Source organism: Hipposideros armiger, unplaced genomic scaffold (genome assembly GCF_001890085.2).
Source record: "Hipposideros armiger isolate ML-2016 unplaced genomic scaffold, ASM189008v1 scaffold_529, whole genome shotgun sequence".
Classification (NCBI taxonomy): Eukaryota; Metazoa; Chordata; class Mammalia; order Chiroptera; family Hipposideridae; genus Hipposideros; species Hipposideros armiger.
This window is the reverse complement of record NW_017731879.1, coordinates 1,228,167-1,251,544: the sequence shown is the minus strand read 5'-3', so window position 1 is coordinate 1,251,544 and position 23,378 is coordinate 1,228,167. Positions and strand designations below refer to the sequence as shown.

General features: G+C 39.8%; 1 protein-coding gene across 8 annotated transcripts in view; it reads left to right on the top strand.

The window, feature by feature from the left end:
- Positions 1–7,668: 7,668 nt before the first annotated feature.
- RIPK1 (receptor interacting serine/threonine kinase 1) overlaps positions 7,669–23,378 on the top strand; it is a 50,995-nt gene continuing 35,285 nt past the window's right edge. For 2 of the 8 annotated variants that reach the window (XM_019668521.1, XM_019668520.1), the window contains exons 1-2: positions 7,669–8,060; positions 23,138–23,360. In XM_019668521.1, the coding sequence (XP_019524066.1) occupies positions 23,209–23,360 (152 nt within the window). In that variant the 5' untranslated portion in view covers positions 7,669–8,060; positions 23,138–23,208. Of the gene's footprint in view, positions 8,061–8,221; positions 8,240–8,279; positions 8,577–23,137; positions 23,361–23,378 lie in introns of those variants that run through there. The other 6 variants (XM_019668519.1, XM_019668517.1, XM_019668514.1 and 3 more) reach the window with 5 other exon arrangements.

Genomic DNA, 23,378 nt, shown 5'->3' with positions numbered 1-23,378 from the left:
TTTTTTTTTTAAGATTTTATTGGGGAATTGGAAAAGGGGAACAGCCAAGTTGTTGTCCTTCAATCTTAGTTGTGGAGGGTGCAGCTAGCTCAGCTCCCAAGTCCAGTTGCCATCCTGCTGCCCACTGGCAACTCGCTGGTGCTCAGCTCAAGGTGCTGTGTTCAGTCTTAGTTGCGGGTAGGTGTAACCCACCATCCCATGCAGAGAGTCAAACCAGAAACCTTGTTGCTGAGGGTGCACGCTCTAACCACTGAGCCATCTGGCTGCCCTTCAGCAACTCAGGGCAGCTCAGCTCAAGGTACCGTGTTCAATCTTAGTTGTAGGTGGGCGTAGCCCACTATCACATGCAGGAGTCCAACCGGCAACCTTGTTGTTAGGAGCACATACTCTCACCAACTGAGCCATCCTGCCATCTGTTGGCAACTCAGTGGCAGCTCAGCTCGGGTGCAGCTCACTGACCCATGTGGGAATCAAACCGGCGACACTGTTGCTCAGAGCTTGCGCTCTTAATCAACTGATCCACTCGGCTGACCCTGGTGTTATCATCTTGAAGATAATATGTCTTTTCTGTCCAGCTGCTTTTAAAATTTCCTTTTTGCCTTTATTTTCAGCTGACTATTCCGTGTCTAGGTGTGGTTTTCTTTGTATTTATCCTGTATGGTTTTGTAAAGTTTCTTGAATGTGTTGTTTAAAGCTTTCCATTAAATTTTAAAAATCTTTGGCCAGTAATTTTTCATACATTGCTTCTATCCCATTCTCTCCCTCTGGTACTTTTTTTTGTTTCTTTCTTTAATTCATTTACATTTACTTTGTCTACTAATGTATTTGGCCTTATTTTAACCTTATTTTATTTATGCTTTGTATTTATTTTTTCTGTTGTTTTCTTTTAATCCTCTTCTTTCTTGTCTTCTTTTGGAGTGATTAAAGTTTCCTTTACTCCCTCATTCCTTTTCCTTCTTCTACTAAAGTTATGAACTCTATGTCTTTTATTTAGAGGTTTCCCCAGAATTTTTAGGATGTACAATTAACAAGGCCTAATTTCATCAGTATATTTATCCTCTTACTGTATAATATATGAACCTTAGAGTACTTTGTTTTTGATTCTACAAAGTAAACATAATTATTGTTTTACCTAATCAATGTCTTTAGTTTTTTGCATCTTAGTTCTTCCACCTGGGATTATTTTTTTCCATTTAAGTAATTTGTTTTAGGGAGACTCTCTTTGACCTATGCGTTCAGGTTTTGTGTGACTTGAAATGTCTTTAGTTTGCTGTTGTTCTTGAGAGAGTTTTGTTAAATATGGGCTTCTAGGTAAATAATTATTCCATCTCATTACATTCCTCTGTCTTCTGGTTTTTCTTTTTCTTTTTTTTTATTTATTAAAGTTTATTGGGGTGACAATGGTCAGTAAAGTTACATAGGTTTCAAGTGTACAATTCTGTGATACATCATCTATATATCATATTGTGAGTTCACCACCCAGAGTCAGTTTTCCTTCCATCAGCATATATTTGATCCCGTTTACCCTCATTTACCATCCCCCTCTCCCCATACCCTCTGGTAACCACTAAACTGTTGTCTGTGTCTATGAATTTTTGTTTATTTGTCTTATTCCTTTGTTGCTTTCAGTTTTATATCAGATATATCAGTAAAATATGGTTTTTGACTTTTTCTGACTTATTTCGCTTAGCATAATAATGTCAAGATCCATCCATGTTGTCACAAATGGCACTATTTCATCTTTTCTAATGGAAGAATAGTATTCCATTGTGTATACATACCACATCTTATTTATCCAATCATCTACAGAAGGACACTTTACATGTCTTGGCCACCATAAATAAAACTGCAATGAACATCGGAGCACATATGAGCATATATCTTTATGGATAAATATTTTCAGATTTTTTGGGTAAATACTCAGGAGAGGGATTGATGGGTCATATGGTAATTCTATTCTTAATTTTTTGAGGAACCTCCATACTGCCTTCCCTAGCAGCTGCAGCACCAATCTGTATTCCCACCAATAGTGTATGAGGGTTCCTTTTCCTCCACAGCCTCTCCAACACTGGTTATTATTTGTCTTGTTGATGATACCCATTCTAACTGGTGTGAAGTGATATCTCATTGTGGTTTTTATTTGCATTTCTCTGATGATTAGTGATGTTGAGACTCTTTTCATATGTCTATTGGCCATCTGTATGTCCTCTTTGGAGAAATGTCCATTCAGGTCCTCTGCCCATTTTTTAATTGGATTATTTGTTCCCTCTGGTATTTCAATAGCACAAATATCTGATATTCCCCCCCCACCCCTTCTATGTCTATCTATTTTTCTCTCTGTTCTTCACTCTGGATTTTTTTTTTTTTAGCTGAGCCATCCTGTCACCTGTTAGCAGCTCAGCGGCAGCTCAGCTCAGGCAGGACTGGAACTGCTGTTGCTCAGAGCTCACACTCTTGAGCAAGCTCTTAACCAACTGAACCACTTGGCTGGCCCCTGGATATTTTTTACTGACCTGTCTTCCAGTTCACTAATCCTATGTTTTTATCTGCTTTAAACCCATCCACTTGCTTTCTTAATTTCAAGTATATTTCAGGTTCTAGAATCTCCTTTTGCCTTCCTTTAAACAGCTTTCAGATTTTTGGTGAGATGCTTCATCTTTACATGTATTTTGTTTAAAATTGTTATCAAAATTAAGTCCCTGTCTGATTACTCAATAACTGAATCAGCTGTGGTACTATTTCTCTTGTCTTTTCTTAAAAAAAAATAATTCCTACTATGTTTAGCATGTTTCATATGTTTTTTATTGAATGTCAGACATTACAAGAAAATGTAGAGGTGCAGAATGATGTTGTCTACCTTCAAAAAGGGTTAAGTTTCCTCTGACAAGCAGATAGTTTACTATCAAATTACTGTGGTTCTGTTTTAGGTGGGTTAGAGCTGGGCTGTTAGAGCTGTGTTATTTCAATTTTGTCTTTATGTTCTTATTTCTAGGGCATTGCTATGGACTGAATTGTGTCCCTCACCCCAAATTCTTATGTTGAAACCTTAACACCCCAGTGTGATGGCATTTATAGATGGGGTCATTAGCAGGCAATTAGGTTTAGATGAGGTCATGAGGATGGAACCCTCATGATGAAATGTGTGCCCTTATAAGAAGAGACACCATAGAGCTTGCTTCTCTCCAGACATGCACAAAGAAGCAGTCATGTGAGCATAAAGTGAGATGGCGACTACCTACAAGCCAGGAGGTGAGGCCTAACAAGAAACCAACTATGCTGGCATCCTGATCTCTAACTTACAGCCTCGAAAACAGTGAGAAAATAAATGTGTTGTTTCAGCTACCCAGTCTATACAGTATTTTGTTATGGTAGACTGAGCAGGCTAAGACAGACATGGTCCTGACTCATAGGGTCTGTCCCTTCTTTGAGATATCAAATATAAAGCCTAGGATGTTTTCCAGGGCCTCTCCAGCTTAGCAGGGCTTGAACTCCAACATATTATGAAGCTACTGGAAATTCTGATCAGCTTTTTAGCCTCTGATCTGCTTTTGCCTGCTAGGTGTTTTGGAGTCTGCCAATCACCATCAGCCAATCACTGGAGTGCAATTTCAATGGGCAATTTTGGAGGTACTTCTCTTTACTTCCCTCCTTTCTGAGATTTTGCTTTTCAGGTTCCAAACTCTGCCCTCCTCAACCAGTGGGACTGCTCCTTTCTGCTTGGGTTCTACTATCCTTTGCACAGAATTAGAAATGCCCTCAGAGAAAAAGCTGTGATAAATGAGTGAATATGGAGATCACTTCACATTTTTTTCTTCTTCTCAAGGACAGTAGCCTCTTGAGTCCTCCTTGTGTTAGTTGCTTTCCAATGTCTTCAGCCATTTTACATATTTTGTACATATTCCATTATTCTTTTCGATAGAAGGATTAATTTTGTAGGGTCTATCAAAACCAGAATAGGAATTTCTCTACTCATACTTCTAAGAGTCAACCCGAGTGACTTCCATTGTGAAGCTTTTCTTGGTTCTCTTCCTTTTGAGTCTAATTATTATCCTCTCAAGTAGAACCTTTTCTTGTTGTTATAGCACCTGGCACATACCTCTATCATCACTCTTATTAAATAACATTTCCATTTTTATAGAACAATTGCCTTTCCAGTAAACTGTAAAGTGTCTTAGAATAAATATGGGATCTTAATAATTTCTGTACTCCACTTCCATCTCCAGATTTTGCTCTATTTATCTCATTTCCTTTTATGAAAAATTCCTTTAAAGGCCTAACTATACTCAGTCTCTCAGTTTTCTCCCTGTCTCCTCCAACTTTTTCTTGAACCTACTCCAAACATGCTTTTGCTACTACTATACCACTAAACTTACATTATTGTGGTCTTTGACAGTTTCCATGCTATCAAATCCAATGGTGAATTCTTAGTCCACATCTTTCTTGATATATTAGCAGCATTTGGCATAACTAGACACTCTCCTAAGGATCCCCCATGACCTGGTTTCCCCCTATTTTCCTGGTGGCTGCTCTTCATCTCAACAACTTCTAAATATTGTAGGACCCCAGGGCTCATTCCTCAGACCTCTCTCTCTCTTTTTTTAAGATGTTATTAGGGAATTGGGGAGGGGAACAGTGTTGGGGAATTGGGGAAGGGGAACATTGTGTTTTTCTAGGACCCATCAGCTCCAAGTCAAGTTGTTGTCCTTCAATCCCAGTTGTGGAGGGCGCAAGCTCAGCTCCAAGTCCAGTCGCCACTTTCAATCTAGTTGCAGGGGTGGGGGTGAGGGGGTAGGGTGGGGACGCAGCCCACCATCCCATGCGGGAGTGGAACCGGCAACCTTGTTGTTCAGAGAATACGCTCTAACCAACTGCGCCACTCGGCCAGCCCCACTCAGACCTCTTTTCTATCTACATTCACTCCCTTCATAATCTTGCCTCGTAGCTTTAGTTACCATCCATGGTATCATCCATGTATTGATAACATTCTAATTTATATTTTCAACGTGGACCCCTTCCTTGAACTCCATACTCATATATCCACCTGCCTACTTGACATCTCCAGCTGGATGTTTAATGGCACCTCAAATTAACATGTTTAAACACAGCTTCTGATATTTTACACAAACCTGCTGTTCACACTATTATTTCCCATTTAGTATACAGCAACTCCATGCTTCAAATTATACTCAGGATAAAAACCTTCCAGCTATTTCCCACACCCTGTTTCTGATCTCTAAGCTAATCCACCTTCATATTTTATTCAGAATCTCACAATTTCTCTTTACTTCTATTGCTCACTCTCTTTCCAGCCATCCTCATCCTGTCTGCATTACTGCAATCATCTCCAAACTTGTCTTCCTGCTTTGCTCTTGTTCCTTTGCAGTATATTTTCAACTCAGCAGCCAAAGCGATTCTATTATAATTTAGAGCATTCTTCACTTCTGCACAAAAACCCTCCAATGACTCAATTCACTTAGAATACAAGACAAACTTCTTAAAATCACCTGTAAGTTGTCACCTAAACTCCCCTTCTCCTTGCCTTACCTTTCTGACCTTACTCTCTATTACTACTTTTTGTCTTGTTTCTTCCACAGGTATCTCTTCCTTTTGCTCCCATCTCTGAGCCTTTGCCCTTGCTCTTCCCTTTTGGTGCTTAGTATGCTTGTCCCCAAGATATCCTCATGGCTTCCTTCCTCACTTCCTTTAGCTATTTATTCAAATATCACCTTTACAGTGAGATCTTTCCTGGCCACTCCATATAAAATTGTGATATATTACCCACACATACATGCACATCTCCTATCCAACTTTGGTGCTTTTTTCTCTTAGCACTCACCACTAACATACTACACAATTTTATTGTTTACAGCAGTTTTAGTTTCACAGCAAAACTGAGTGGAAAGAGCAGTGTGTTCCCACATATTCTACCCCCAAAAAAATCCAACCAACCAAACAACCAAACAAACAAACAAACAGCCTCTTCCACCATCTTGCACCAGTGTGGTACCTTTGTTATAATTAATCAACTGACACATCATTATCAAGCAAATTCCATAGTTTACATTTGGTTTCACTCTTTTGTACATTTATGGGTTTAACAAATGTGTAATGTATCCACCATTATAGTATCACACAGAATAATTTCACTGCCCTAAAAATCCATGCTCCACCTATTATTCATCCATCCCTCCCCACAAACCAGAGAACATTTTTTTTGTTTCCATAATTTGACCTTCTCTAGAATGTCAGTTGGAATCATATATTATGTAGCTTTTTTAGATTGCCTTCCTTCACTTAAAAATAAGCATTTAAGGTTCCTCCATGTCTTTTTGTGGTTTGATAGCACATTTCTTCTTAGCACTGAATAATATTCCATAGTATGGGTGGATCACAAGTTTTTTGCCCATTCATCCACGGAAGGACAATATTGGTTGCATTCAAGTTTTGGCAATTAGAAATAAAGGTGCAATAAACATTTATGTGCAGGTTTTTGTGTAGACGTAAGCTTTCGACTCATTTGGTGAATACCAAGACATGTGGTTGCTGGATCATACGATAGACTGTTTTTAGCTTAAAAAATAAAACTGTCAAATTTTCTTCCAAAGTGGCTGTGCCAATTTGCATTCACACCAACAATGAATGAAAATTCCTATTGTTCCACATCCTCACCAACATTTCATGTTGTATTTTGGATTTTAGTCATTCTAACAGCTGTGTAACTTGGTATCCTATTGTTTTTTTCAAATTTGCAATTTCCTAATAACCTATAACGGTGAGCATATTTTCATATGCTTACTTGCCATCTGTATCGTCAGATGTTTATTAGATCTTTTTCCTATTTTCTAATTGGGTTGTTCCTTTTCTTAATTGTTGAGTAAGTTTTTAACATGCAGTTGACCCTTGAACAAGAGGTGGGGAGGGGGGGTGTGGCGCCCACAACCTATGCAGTCCAACATCTGGGTATAACTTAAATCAGCCTTCCAAACATGAAAATACAGTTGACCCTTGAACAAGGCAGGTTTGAACTGTGCCTGGGTCCACCTAAACAAAGATTTAAAAAATACTCCTATAAGTAGACCCACGCAGTACAAACCCACTTTTTAAGGGTCAAATGTATTTTGGATAAGTCCTTTATCAGATATGTCTTTTGCAAATATTTTCTTCCAGTATGTGGCTTCTCATTCTCTTGACTATATACCTTTTATAATATGTAATCATGCTGTGTATAATTTCAATATAGCACTATACCAAGCATTTCCATTTTTCTTGAAGACTTCCCAGTCACCATTTTAAAGGGCTGCAAAATAATATCGCATTTCTTCCTCTCACAGTAGGCTTTATTACCCCCACTTTACAGGTGAAGAGAGGTAAGAGAATGGTAATTTGCCTGAGGTTCAAGCAGTGCTTAGCACGCAGAGCTCAGAATCCCCTGGGAAACCTACCCGGTGCTGTTCACTCAGCCAGGTAGCCTCTCCCGCAGGGCGGAGGTTTCTAGGACTAGGTGTCATTTCCTTTTCTTTGGCCTCCCTACTCAATTTCAAATAAGTAAAAAAGGGATCCTTTGGCTGACAGATCTGAGGGTACGAGGCCCCGACCGCAGGGCAGGAAGGCTCTCCCTATCCTCCTCCCAGGAAGGAGGCGGAGCGAGCAGTCCACGCCCCTCCGCCCGCCCCCGCTTAATCATTCGTCGCTTTGTCGGCGCGGACACCGGACAGGTCTCCCCGAGCGCAGGGGTCCTGCCCGGCCCGCACTTCCAGGAACCAACCGCGCTGTGCCAGTGAGACGAGGGAGCGCGAACCAATCAGCTGGACGCGCGCGGCACGGCGGGGCCCACAGAGCTGGGCGCGGTGAGCGAGGGGCGCGGCGGCCACTCTGTGTCCCGGCTCCCAAGCCCGCTGAGCTCTGTCCTCGGTGACCACCCCCGCCGGACTCGGGCGTCCTCCCCCAGCCCACCCCAGCGAGGCGGCCGCGAAGTCGGAGTAACTCCTGACTTGCCCACCGCTGCTTCTCTCAGTCCGGCCTCGGGAAGTTTGCCGCGGAAACGAAAGTAAATAACTCGGGTGCGTCTGCGCGGAGGCAGTGGTAGCGCCCGCCCGATTCGCGGGACTCGGCCTGCTTCCAGGGGACCGGGCTTCCTGATCGGGCGGTGGGCGGGCCACGGCTTTCCTCAAGTCCGGCGGAGAGTGGGCCGGGTGGGCGGTGGGTGGGGCCCTCGGCATTCCCGGAAGTCGGGCTGCGGGTAAGTCCCCCGTATTCCCGGAAATCGGGTGGTGGATCCAATTTTCCTGCACCTGCTTGGGCGGACTAGGACAGCGGACGCCCCGCGGCTGTCGGGGTCTTGTACTCAGTTTTAAAATCCCGGATATCTGTCAGCCAAAGGAGCCTGCCTTCATTTTGTTTTAAAGCGAATTTGGAGGACAAAAGAAAAGAGGAAATGTTACCCAGTTATAGAAACCTCCGCCAGAGTTCCCGGAAGCCGGGCGCAGAATTGTTAACTGTCCAAGTCTCTTTCGCTCTCAGGCTTGCGGGAGGTTTCGGTGTAAAATCTGGACAAGGTCGAAGAGACGCGACCTCAGGTCACTATAACAGTGTGACGTTGGAACACACCCTTCGTTATTACCTTTGTTATTTTGGTAGGGGTGATGGGTTTTCGTTGCAGTATCATTAAGATACAGTCGTGTATGCCCTTGCCATAACGGGGTTAGTAGATGTCTCTAGTTGGGACTTCTTACCAACATATTGAAAGAACCTTTTACTGTTGTTGCACTTGGGGCCGCAGCGGGTTGCAAACAGTCAAGAGCATTTCTGTGTAGTCTTAGACGTGAGCTGGCAAATGGGAAAGAAGGGTCTACAGCCGCATTGACAAAAGGAACGAACGTCACAACCCTTGGAGGCCTCTTCGGTGGTCAGTTGCATTTGCTTTTAGGAAATGCTAAAGAATCTCTTGTGGGTTTTGAAGAGAATTAGCCACTTCCTTCTCGCTTAAGCACTTGACAGAAGCTCACAGGAGTGCGTGTGCGGGGTGTGTGTGTGTTTCTTTGTGTCTTACTGATGGGTTGTCTCTTCCTTGCTCAGAACTCTTGTTTTGTCTTGGACAAAGCCTGAGGCTGTTATAATCAACCAACTTTGCAGCAGTCCTTTTTGGTCTTTAAACCACTATTAATTGTTCCCTGATTTACACTTGAAGAAATCAAGGCTCAGAGTGAACTTTGGAATGTAGAGTACGTAGTACTTGATTTGCATCTTGTAACTACCAGGTTGGTGCAGTAGTAAGGAGGATATTATGGTCAATTAGAAATGTAGAAAACTGCCTTTCTTCTAAACACAAAAAATGAAGACTAAGCTTGCTTCAAATAGAATTTAGGGCATATCATTATTGTTATTATTACTAATAAAACAGCAGTAACGATTAATTTTCATTTTCCTCTATCAGCACTAAATATTGAGTACTAGAGATATGTTCTACTTTCAGGATTGTGAATATTAATGAGAATTAATAAAAATTTCTAAAATACCAACTTCCAAAATGGCAAACTGTTATTTATTTGGTGCTTATTAATCCATAACCTGTTAATACCACTAATATGATCTGGGAGTTTGAAAAAAGTAGCTTCCCATACTTTGGTTGGATATTATACTCTAGCAAAAATAATTGTATTAATAACAGAATATTGATTTTGAACCATGTATTTTCATGTTTTTAAAATTTAGTCTGTACATACTCATTTACTAAATGTGAGCAAAACTATAAGATTTGGTCTCTGCATCTGATTTTAACAAAGAACAGATTATTGTTTGCGCTGTAGACAAAATAGTGTACTGAGTGAAGAGACAAAGGTTCAGTTTTAGGATCTGCCCCTTTAGGTGACTCATTTAACTCCAAATTTTAGTTTATTTATTTGTAACTTGGAGTGATGAGAATGAAACTTACTTCTTGGGGTCATAATGTGGTATTGTACATGACAGTGCTTCTTTAAATTCTTTCAGTCTTGTCCCTTGCTCGTCATTTGGCTCTTCCTTGCTCAGATCTCTTGTGTATCTGGGCAAAGCATCAAGATGTATAATCAGAGAACTTTAGAGAGGTCCATGTTGGAAACTTGGCTGGGAAAAATGAGGGAAATGATAGGTAGGCAACCAACATTTTATGTACGGTTATCATTAAATTGAAAAAATAGTCCTCTACCACTGAAAGGTAAATATGAATATTTTTTAAAGCCTTTCAAAAGCTTTTTTATTGAAGTATAACATATACAGATAAGTGCACAGATCATAACTACTGCTCTATATAGTATCACAAAGTGAGTATTACCCAGGTTAAGAAATAGAACATTGCTATCACGCCTGAAACTCCCAATGCCTTGTCTCATTCACTACCTCCTGTCTCCCACCTAATAGTAACCACTATTCTGACTGTTAATGTCATAAATTAATTCTGCCTCTTTTGTATTATGATTTATTTGTATTTTCCCTAGTTTTATTGAGGTGTAATTGAATAGATACGAATATTTTGATAGAGTCACCCTGCCTTATAGGTAATATGTGAAATTTCTTGGAATTTTCAGTTTCAGTGGAAAAAAATTGCTTCTCTAGTCCCTGAATTAATACCCTTTTATTCTGTTAAAATGGACACAGTTGAAATTAATTATCATAACATGATATAACAGGCCAGTGTGCTTGCATTGATTACTGTGTAACATGGCTTTATAATGTGGTTTTCTACCAGCCTACATTCAGTGTTTTTGTGACTCTTGGGTATCTAAACCACTCACAAGGGTTTCCTAAGATATTTGGTACCTCTAAAGTTGAATTACTAAAGGAGATAAGGAGGAAAAAAAACAGTAAAAAAACAAAAGAAATCATAATGCAAAAGATGCATAAGATTAAGTAAGGCCAGACTAAACCAGCAAACTGTAGGACTGTAGGAGAACTGACTTGGGTCAGGAACCAACCTCACGAAGTGCAGTGGACTCACCAAAGCCTTCACCTGAGCTCCATCATGCTTGTAGGAGGCCCTCAAATCCTAATTGGTCTTGGCAAATTTGAAGAGGCAAATTAGGGCTAAAGGAGAGATGCCCAAAAGAACTCATAAAACTGAAATTTTATACCCAAATAGGCATATTTCAGGGCGTGGTTATAATTCCTTCTGTTTCTTTACTCTGAGTATTTTTAAAATGTTATTAAACATTCATATACAACATCATTTTTGAAAACTGCTAGATGTTTTTCAGAGTGTGGATGGGCTATAACTTATTCTTCTATATGTAAATTGTTTTATATACTTTTTGTTCTCTAATGTTATCAGGAATATCCTTGTATGTACATAATCTTTATTAGCATCTCTGACTCCTCAGAATAAAGAACTGTTGAGTGAAGGAATTATTCCCTTTAAAAATAAATTTTACTATAAATATAATTTGTGTTTATTGTAGAAAGTTTGTAAAATGTAATAAAAGTGTAAAGAAGAAAGTAAAGATCACCCTGCCATCCAGATATAATCCTTGCTAACATTTTGGTGTCTTTAGTTATATCTTTTTTTGTGTACAAATATCTACAATATATGTATGTCTATCTAACTTATTAGACTACAATTTTAAATGGCCATAAATATTTCATTTTATGAATGTGCTATAATTCATTTAACTGTGTCCTGTATTTCTGGACAATTAAACAGTTCTTTTTTTTAAAAAGATAGTTCTTTTTTTAATGATCAACTGCCATTTGTTGGGTTTTGTGCTAGGAACTGGAGACAGTGTGCAAGACAATTTCCTGCCTTCTGTGACCTTAATTAGAAATAATTATCAAATTACAGCTGCCTTTACTGTTTAAAGGGAGAAATACATTGTGCTGTGAAATCTCTAATGGGAAGACTTAGGGTGGCTTCCCTGAGGATATTACATTTGGCTGAGACCTGAAGGATGAGCAACATCTATTATAGCCAGAAGAATATGTCCTAAAGGGGTGGCATGAGGAGGTGGGATAAATTACCCTCATAAATGGATTCTTTATGCTCCAGAGGATCTACAGGAAATGGAAAAGGAGGCCTAACACAAATGCTAAAACATGTTTTACCTCGTAGGCCCTCCGTCTCCCAGCCTCTTCTCATAAGGATTGGTCAGTAGGAAGCTACTGAGCAGAGTGATCCCAGCTGCACTTGGATTTCTCCAAGCCCAGTAAAACGGGATAAATGTAGATGAGTGTGAGTGGCTGAGCCAACCATAGCCAGAGCCATAAATACTGGTTCTCATATAACCCTTACAGGTCCTGTGAGACAGCCATTTCCTTTTGCAAATGAGAAAATGGAGGCTTATGTAAGTGACCCAAGTCATAGGGCTAATAAATTACAAAGCTAGATTTCATACAAGAGAAAGGCCTGTGTTCCCTCCTCCATTATTATGGCTTCCACTACCTTACCTTCCATTCCTGCCCCAACCCCGTGGTCCCTCAGTCTTTATGTCGCTTTTATCTGGGCAGCCCCTGCCCCCTCTGCACCACAAATGTGCTACTTTCCTGAGGGTACTACCTCTTGTTTGGCAATATCTCATGTTACAGAAAGATGGTCCATAGTGTCCTCTACTTTTCTGATTCGTGCACGTTGTCAAGGTGGCTGGGCCCACCACAGCCTTTGTACATAGTATAGAGGTTTGGCTACCTGCACCCAGCCACTCACTGCACAAGACCACCTCCAGCCTAGGCATTTTCAGAAACCCCTCCAGGGACTTTTATTTTTTTAAACTCTCTGCCCCCCAACATTTTATTATGAAAAATTTCAAAGTACAAAGTTAAAAAATTTTTTACAGTGAACTCTCATATATCTACCATCTATATCATTTCACTCTATCATGTAACTGTTGACCACTACTTATCCCTCTCTCTATCCATCAGCCTATCTGCAAAGTAAATCGGGGATAGCAGTATGCTTTTCCCTGAGTGTTTCAGCATGCATACTACTAACTAGAGTTCAGTATGTTTACAGAATTTTCCTTTGATATAAAATTTACCTGCGATTGTCAGGAGTACATTTGCTGAGTATTAACAAATGCTTATGCATGTATAACCCTAACACCCCACCCTCACCCCACCCCCACTGCCCCGCTGAGAGGCTAGAACATTAGCATCACCCCAAAATCCCCTCATGCCTCATTCTACTCAGTCCACTCCTTACCCCCAGGCAACCTGTGTTCCCTCTCCCAACACAGATTAGTTTGTTCTAGAACTTCATATAAATGGAGTTATATAGTGTGCTTTTGTATAAGGTTTCTTTTACTTAGCATAATGTTTTTGTAACTCATTCACATTGTTGCATGTATGAGCAGTTCATTCCTTTTTTATTGCTAGGTATACCACAGTTTTTTGTTTGTTGTTTTGTTTTTTTTACCCATTCTGTTGATGGATAACTGTTTCCAGTTTGGGATATGAATAAAGCTGCTGTGAACATTGTACAAATCATTTGGAAATGTTTTAATTTCTCTTGGGATTGGGATTGATGGGTCATAATGTAGGTGTGTGTTTAGTTTTATAAGAAACTGTCAGACCTTTTCCCAAGGTGGTTGTACAGTTTTATATTTCCACCAACAATGTATGAGAATTCTGGTTGCTTCATATCTCTGCCAGTATTTGGTGGTATCAGCCTTTTTAATTTTGGATATTCTAGTGGTTGTGTAGTAGTATCCTGTTGTGGTCCCCCATGGATTTTTATTCTTCATTTCAGTTTTGGGGAAATGAATGAATATGAATGAAGGAAAGAAAAGGAGAAGAAGGATGAAGCAAATAGTTCTGTTTTGAGATTGTATACTTCATAGCACTGATGTACAAATTCTCCAAATCCTCATCGTTTTCACATCTTCCTATTCTTTTTAGAGTGCATTGTTCTTTTTGTATTCTTGAAATTCCTTCTTTTGTACGTATCACTTTACACCTTTTCTTGTCTAAGGCTATTCAGTAGTTTAATTACCTGAAGTTCTTTGGTGCCTAATACTGCTGTTTGGTGTATCTATCTACTGGTCTGGCTCATGATGAACTTTTGTGTTTTATAATTTTGGAAAGGGAGCTCATGTTAAGTTAGGCTTTATTTCTGGGAATCCTGTCTGGCCTGCCTTGAGGGTGTTTTGTTTGCTTTAGCCTTATAATCCAGGAAAGTAATCAGTCTGTGACCACTTTCTTTATAAAAGTTCTTAGTTTTGGGGATCCTGGCTATAAGAGGAGTGTAAATTCAAAGATTAAATCTATTTGAGGACAAGCCCAAGGTTATGAATTCACATGGAGATTTTCTTTATACCCCATGCCCACTCTAAGACAAGTTCCTTTGCTAGTTGTCAATGAAAAATATCCAGCCTAAGAGAAAATTTATGAGTTTATTTGAGCCAAACTGACGACAATTGCCAGGAAGCAAAATCTCAACGGATTGAGAAAATGCTCCAGAAAATGGCCATTTTGTAACTTATTTTATACATTAGAATCAAAGGAGGAAGGTTACATGAAATCCGTTGGTTGTAGATTAAGAGGGTGGGAGAAAACAAAGCGGGGAAATCTCTGGAATTGGATAAAAAGTAAAATGGAGAGACACATACTTCTTTTACATTGGTGGGTACAGCATAATTAATAGCATTTTATAGCACTTAGAGATTGTATTTGGGGAACAAGATAACAATGAGGGACTTTGTAGTTTCCTGCTCTGGTGTGGAGGGTTGTGCCCCTTGCGGGGTCTGATTACTCTGGTATCGTAAGGGTATGTTATCTTAGATGCAAAAAGACACAGACAGGCTTGAGGTAAAGATTGACCTTTGTCAAGGAAGCCAAGGATGTGACTTCCCGCCATGGCCCACCTTAGTTAGGAATTTTTATGTTCACGCCATCCTCTGTGGTTATTTTCTGTCTCCTGAGCTTGTCAGGTTTAACATGTGGCCCCTTTTCTGTCCACATTTCCCCCTTTTGGTCATAAATCAATCCGAAGGATGCATTGATGACCAACCTTTTGGTTTGATAGTGTGGTCCCACTGCGCTAGGAAGGCTCATTCCTCGGAAGTCTTAGTGTCAGCATTTATCTTGCTGAATGTTGGATCATTCGGGGTGGGGCAAGACTATAACCTCAGATGGCACTCAAGGCCGAATTATTTGTTTAAAAGAAAGGGTGAGCAATTGGGGACAAGTCAGGTCCTATATGTCTTCATTACATATATTCTGGATCATTTCTAATCTTTGAGCTGTCATGATCCGAGTTTTTTTCCTCTGTCTTATGTTCCTTTTTGTATCTAGTATAACGTGTACAAACTAGGGCCAAGAACAATAGTATTAAACCAGTAACACCGATTAGGAGCAGAAAATGTCTATTAGACAAGTATGAGTCTGAGGAGAATAAACATCCTAGCCATCTAAAGAATGCTTTACATATATTATCATAATTTTTCTTAAGCTAATAATGTCCCCCCCCATCTACTGTTATTTGTACCTTATGATAAGTTTGGCCAGGTGAATGAAGACTTCTTCTTATTTTATGACCTAGAAATTCTAATTTTTCTTTTGGCTAATTCATTTCCATAAAAATGACTTCATGGGGAGGATTAATTTCAATTTTCCAATACATTGGATTTTCAGTGTCAATATTGTCATGGGTTTTATTAACCTCAGGCAAGGTTAATTTGTCTATGAATTTAGTATTACATATTTAATAGTATTTACTGTAAACCTGGTGTTATTACAATAGAAATCAGTATGACAGGAGAATTTTCTAATCCTTCCCAATAAAAGTCCTCTTCCCATATACCATATATTGTTTGTTGAGGTGGGTACGATAGGCCAGAATTGGGTGAATTCAGAATTTTATATAGATTGGAGACATAACCATTTACCGTCTCGATTTAATATGGCCTATCTGCTTTATATTGGAAGTACTCAAGTGTCATCGATTAATCTGATCTCTGCAAGTTGTATAACTGGGAACTGTAACTTTAAGGCTTAAGAGGGGCCAAGGCTGTAAGAACCTAATGGTATCAATTACAATTACTACCTAAAAATTTCTAGAAGCCAGGAAGCAAGAGTTTCACAAATAAATTTTCTGTGTCTTAGTAGCCATTATAGAGGGCTATTTTAAAATAGATATCCACTTTAGCTTCTATCTGAATTAATATAGTTAGTTGTCTTTGTGAGTTAGGGGGTAAGTACAATTGGGTTCTAATATTTATATATAAAGTTCCTTTCTCAATATCTTCCTTCCACCAACCTTTTACAACTTTACTCGTCCTTCTCAACTTGTCTCTCTTTTCCTCATTCAGAAATAACCAACCTACTAGCACAAACTACTTTCCTTTAACTTCTCTCAAAAATATACATACATCCCTTGTTTCCCTCTACAACAACACTCCTTCCAAATCTCAAAACCATAAAAAATATCATTGATAATGAAGAAGTTATCTTATATACCTTTAGCAGTTATCAACAGTTGGACTACATAAGTACAGGGTTCGAGAAAATCCCAAAAATCAAGTATTATTAATATTATTAGCAAACAGGTAAAGACAATCAAACAAATGGTTATTTTAAGTTCAATATCAATTATGTAGATATACAGGCCTTCTCGATGTCTTGGGATAGCTGTCTAACCCTGATGTCGGCGGCTTCTCATCCTTGAGGAATCTTTGATATCTACTGATAGGTCCCTTCCGACAAGGTTGGAGAGTCTTGAATGGGTGTCTTGTCCAATGGGCAGAATTTCGTTGTGAGTTGTGGTCTTTGAAGTCTTCGTCTCCCAGGAGCACACTGAAGTGAATTAGTTACTAATTTATTAATTTCTTTAAGATAATTGATAGATTCTTGATAATAATGTAGAATGTCTCCCTTTAGTTAGGTTGGTTTATATGTCCCTTCATATAGAGTGAGCAACGACTAATGAGGAGAAAGTCTGTGTTTACCAAAAGGAGTATATCTCAGGTTGAGAAGCATTATAAGGAGAGCTTTTGGCCAAGGAAGATTAAAAGCTTCTGAAAATTTATCTAGTTGACTTTTAATTGTACCATTTGTACATTCCACCAATCCAGAAGACTGGGATGATAAGCACAATGAAAATGCTGTAAAATAAGCCAAATATTACAAATAGATTATATTATAGCCCAGTGAAATGAGTTTCTTAGTTACTACATAACTCACAGGGAATTCTCCAGTTGGGGATGATGATGATGATGATGATGATGATGGTGATGATGATAAATAACTTACCTACCATTAAGGCTGTGCTCTCCTGCAAGGAAATGTCTCAACCCAGTGAGACGTCATACAGATCATGACTAATATATATTTGTATCCTTGAGACATGTGGCATTTGGATAAAGTCCAATTACCATATTTCAAATGGACCTAAAGGAAAATCAGAAATGTCCTTGGGACCCATGGAGTGATTTTACAAGGTTATATTTTATACAGAACATCTGTTATACACTTTATGAGCTATAATAGGAGGTTTTAATAATATTCTTCACTCTATGAAACTATTTTTTCAAGATGCCAGTGTGTTAGCTCATGTTGATGCTAAGCTATATCTGTTTGGGTCAAAGTTTCCCTGTTTTGTTGTCATATTTTCTTTTCTTCTTTTTCAGATGTCTATTAGAACTGTAAAAGAGTCTTATTGATTTAATAGGGAGAAGAAATATTCTCAAGTCTGGATAATTTGGCTGTTTATTATTACCCGTCTAACTGTAGTATTAGCTAAATTATTTTCTTTTCCTTCTATGATGACAGCCTTAGAATGTCCTGGAATTTTCATAATTGCCAATAGTTTCAGTTGCTGGATAACACCTAATTTAAATTCTGCAACCTCTTTTCCATTCTTATGGGCTGCCCTGAGGACGTTAAGAAGTCTCACTGCTTCCACAAGTTGTGAGCTACACTAAAGGTATAGCAACTGTCAGTGTAAATATTGGCTATTTGATCTTTGGCTCATTTACAAACTCCTGTTAGATCAGTTAATTTAGCTTGTTGGGCAGATCTTATTTAAGTAAATAAACTTAAATTTGTGTTTACCGTGGAAGTTACTATGTATCCAGCTTGGTAATATCCCTGTTCATCTTTCAGATAAGAGTCACCATTATGAATAAGGGTTTCCTGTAAATCATTCCTAAGGAACAAGAAGGTGGTCAGTAAGCAAAACACAGTTGCGGATGTCTCCATCCTGTGAAGAGGGTAACAAAGTTGCTGGGTTAGACTGTTACATTGACTTAAAAAATATTAGGCACAGAAAGCAAGAGTACTTTATAAGAAGCCTGTCGACTGACAGAAGTGCTGAGCATGATGAGAGTTTAGTAAGGATTCAGCAGAATGAGTAACATAAAGGAGCATCTATAACAATCTCTTCTGTTTGCATAACATGACTGTAACAGAGATGGCTGTTGTGCAGGAAGAGAGACCTTTAACAACTGAGTTTAATTGTCTAGAGCTTCTTTAGCTTGTTTCCCTTCAGGATTCCATTGAGTTGGATTGGATTGAACTGATCTTAAGATATACAGAGGCTGAGATTTAATGAAAAATTTGGAACCTAATTGAGACAGTATCCAATCAAACTCAGGAATCCTCTAAGCTGTTTTTTGTTGTTGTTGTTCTTGGAAGAGGAAAGGATATTATTCCTCCAAGTCTTTCAGGGTTAATTAGTAGCCTATCTTTAGATATTAGATAACCAAGGTATTTTACTTGGTGTAAACAGAATCAAGGCTTGCCCTTTGAGTCCCAGTGTCTTTTATGACTGGTTACTGTAATAGGTAAGTTGTGTCCTTTTAGGAGTCTAATATATCAATAGGTAAGTTGTGTCCTTTTAGGAGTCTAATATATCCTAGAGCATAAGAGTAAATCATCCACACATTGGATTAGAGTAGAATTTCTGGGAAAGTCAATTTTAAATCAGCTTTTAGTATCTGAGAGAAATAGGTGGGACGCTCTGGTATACCCCTGGGGTATTACTGTCCAAGTAAACTCTTATCTTCCCAGGTGGAAAAGCAATTATAAACCCCCTCTTTTAAAGGTAATCTTGTAATGAGGTAATTTTAGTTACTGTATCAGGTCTTAAAGGATATTGGCAAATATAAGGTAGAGGCAAAGTATGATCAACAGTTATTTAAATAGGAGTGGCTGACTTTCTCTTGTCAATATCTGTACTGGAAAAAGCCTCAAGTTGAATTGGAACATCCTGAAACAAACAGCCTCAAGACTAGTTTTTTTGTTTGTTTTTTTTCCCCATGTACTTTCTTTTAAAATCATTTTCCCAGTCTGATTTATTTAGTCCTAAATACATTTCACCCTTCTAGGAGGATATGTGAGCATTATTGGTTAGAAAGTCTCACATATCAGGGGAGTTGGGGCAGATTTGAGTAGTAAAACTAGATGTTGCACCTTAACATTTCCTAGTTGGAAGGGAACCAGTTCTGATTTAAAAAACAGACATTGCTTGATTAGATGTCCCTACCACTGTACAGAAGCTTTACTCCAAGGGGGAGGGCAACTAAGTCAGTGTTAACAGATAAAGGAGCCCCGGTGTTAGTAAGAAGGGGAAATGCCCTCGCGATCCTTGGAGCCAGCCCTATGCTTGTTTTTATTATTTTTATTATTATTATTATTAATTATTTTATTTTATTTTTTTTAAATCCCATTTCAGTTTTCTATAATCCTTAAGGTAACCTGACTTTTTACAGTAAAAGCAGATTCCTCTACAGGAGTTTCCCTAGCAAAACTTACTTAGTAATCTTGTTGCTTTGCTCCCAGAAACCAGTAGGTGTGTTAAACAGGAAAGCTAGGATCATAAGTTCGTTCTAACACTTAATTTAAATTCCTTTGTGAACTCATCAGGGTCCTAGAGAGGGTTGGGGGAATCTTTAGATTTCTTTGTTCTGCCTGCATACAACCGCGGATTCCCCTCCACCCAAGACCAGCTCCTCTCTGAACGGAGCTGCAAGGGAGACCTGCAGAAGAGAGAGACAGAGGAAAAAGGAGAGTAGGTCCAGACAAGTAAAGTACATATTGGGACAATCGAAGAGGGAAAAGTGGGGTGTTGGCATTTAGCAACTTTAGAAACCTTTAGTTCAGAGACAGTCTCAAAAATTTTTTTATTAACCTCTCTGTACCATTTCAGAGGCTTCTATTTGTCACTTGAGGTAAGCTTCCCACTTCCATTTAGTTTGACTTTTTAAGCCGGCTTTTTCTAATTGTGCACACAAAAATTTAGATGTCAAGAGAGCTCCATTTTGGCCATCTTAAGTTGATATCACTTCTAGATAAATCTTTCCATGTCTGTAAGTACTTGCAAAACTCCTAGGAACTATACATCTATCTGTAGGAGATAATGGCACTGGAGTCTGGGAGCTTGTCAGCCTTTGAGGTACAATTTCCCATGTTAATTTTTAGTTTTCTTTTGAGATCTGCAGAGTCTGAACAAATATCTAGTGATATTATGTAGTGGGTTGAAGTGTGCTGCTTATGGGTTGAGCTCCAAGGGGCTGTCACCTCCCGAGTCGCTTCAACCCTCTTACGTGTCTCTGTTTCTCTTCCCGGCTGTCTAATACAACCATGAGGACTCGGAGCGCTAGGTAACTAGCCTTTATGTGCGCGTCCCCGGACGAGTAAAATATTTAATTACAGTTGTGTTGGAAATCCCTATGGGGCCACTGCACGTTTTGAGGGGTACCCTCAAACACCTCCACAAAGATTCTTAGTCACCAAAGAATACCCAAAACTCGGGCTGGAGGGAGTAAATGCCCCTCATCTTCGGAGCTGAACAAGTTCAGATTCTCATTTATCCAGCGAAAAGTTTTGTTCAGACTCACAGTAAACAATCTAATTGAAAAGCCAAAATTAAAACCAGCCACTCATGGGCCGGCCAAGTGGTGCATTGGTTAAGAGCTGACTTGGGACGCCAGAGGGCCCCGGTTCGGATCCGACATATGAAGGCCAGTGACACTGCCCTCTACAGCTAAGATGCTGAACAACAGCTCAACCTGGAGCTGGGCTGCCGTGAGTCGCCTGCAATGGTGTAGGCTGCAGCCCCTTCTGCAGTGGGTTGCCATGGGCTACTGTGTATAGTCAGCAGCCAACGTGAGCGGCCAGCAGCCAACGTGAGCGGCCAGCAGCCGCTGTGAGCGGCCATCCAGAAGCCAGCGACTAATCTGCCTCTCCCAGGAAGAGTGCAATGATGGTGCCAACTTGGGCCAGTGAAGCAACGTCCTCCACAACTAGACAGAAGAATGAAAGGACAGCATCTCGTCTGTTCCCCTTCCTGCAATTCCCCAGCACTGTCCCCATCCCCCAATTCCCCAATAAAAAAAATCTTAACAAACAAGCAAAAAAACTAGCCACTCATTTTTTTCTCCTCTCCAAGAGTTACCTTAACTCTTGTTCTTAACCTGGGTTATTTCAACCCTGCCACTTCAAGGATTTTAAAACAGCTCAAATAAAGTCATGGCCTCTTACTTTAAAACAGGGAGGCCTGGAATTCCAAGAAAAACTCACCCAAGTTCACCTGATGTGAAGCAGGGAGCCAGTGGGCACAAGGGGCCCCAGCTGGTACCTAGCACTGAACCCAGATCCTCAGGGTGCTCCTGGGTGGGTTTCTTTGGAATCCTGCCGACTACGCCAAGTAATGTTGATGAAAAATACCCAGCCTAAGAGAAAATTTATAAGAGTTTTTTTGAGCCAAACTGATGACAATTGCTGGGAAGCAAAATCTCAACGGATTGAGAAAATGCTCCAGAAAATGGCCATTTTGTAACATTTTCTACATTAGAATCAAAGGAGGGAGGATGAAATCCATTGGTTGTAGATTAAGGGGGTGGGAGAAAGCAAAGCGGGGAAATCTCTGGGATTGGATAAAAAGTAAAATGGAGAGACACATACTTCTTTTACATTGGTGGGTACAGCATAATTAATAGCATTTTACAGCACTTAGAGATCGTATTTGGGGAACAAGATAACAATGAGGGACTTTGTAGTTTCCTGCTCTGGTGTGGAGGGTTGTGCCCCCTGGGGGTTCCAGAAAAAGAGATTACTCTGGTATCATAAGGGTATGTTATCTTAGATGCAGAAAGACGACAGACAAACTTAAGGTAAAGAGTGACCTTTGTCAAGGAAGCTACAAGCCAAGGATGTGACTTCCCGCCATGACCCACCTTTGTTAGGAATTTTTATGTTCACGCCATCCTCTGTGGTTATTTTCCGTCTCCTGAGCTTGTCAAGTTTAACATGTGGCCCCTTTTCCGTTCACATAGTGGACTGCTTTTTTTCTAGTCCATCCTTTCATTGAGGGGTAGGGTAACACATTGAGAAGTGCCATGTTAAGGGCCGGGGCAGGGGGTGGGCAGATCTTTGTTTCAACCTTCTTTTCTTGCTTTCTCTGACCTCAGCCCCTGTCCCTGTCTGGCTTTAAGCTCTGACCTCTGGATGGCAAGGTTAGTAGGGCCCTAGAGAACAGCTGTCTTAGTCAGTTTAGCTGCTATAACAAATTACCACAGACCGGGTAGCTTAAACAATAGACATTTATTTCTTACAGTGCTGGAGGCTGAGAATTCCATAATCAAGATGTGGTGAGGGCTCTCTTCCTGTTTTGCAAATGGCCGTTTTCTCATTGTATTCTCACAAGGTGGAGAAAGAAAACTCATGTCTTTTATAGGGACACTGATCTCAATTCAAGAGATCTCGACCTTCATGACCTAATTACCTTCCAAAGACCCTACCTCCTAATACTACCACATTGGGGATAGGACTTCAACATATGAATTTTGGGGTGGACACAAACCTTTATTCCATAGCAGCTACCATGTGGGCCACAGCCCCGTGACCAGCACCCTGTTTGTTTGCAGTCCCTGAAGTTCTTTTTCCTTTCCACTAAGCCTAGCTGTGCACTGGAATGGATGCTTGTATTATGTTACCCAACATATATAGGTCCTTTGTAGCAAGAGGGTTTTAAAATTTTTTAGTCCTCCATGTTGCCAGAAATGAAAGTCTAAGGAATAAAAATTGTGGTCTTCCGTGATTCTTAGAAATATGAAAAAATGTTCATCATAGAGTTTATAAGTCTGTAAGGAAAGGCACACCAAGCATATGATGGAACTTTACATAAGTTTTTTGAATAATGACTTTTTTGTACTGAGATGTCCTCTTGTTTTCTTTACAGGACACAGCTCTGAGGGGGGGAAGAGGTGTATTTATTTTTGAGCGTTCTGAGCATTTTGAGGGAAATCAAACATGTCCTTGGATGACATTAAGATGAAGTCCAGTGACGTCCTGGAGAAGGAGGATCTAGACAGCGGTGGTTTCGGAAAGGTGTCTTTGTGTTTACACAGATCGCATGGATTCGTAATCCTGAAAAAGGTGTACACGGGGCCCAAACGCACTGAGTGAGTTGGGACGGGGGG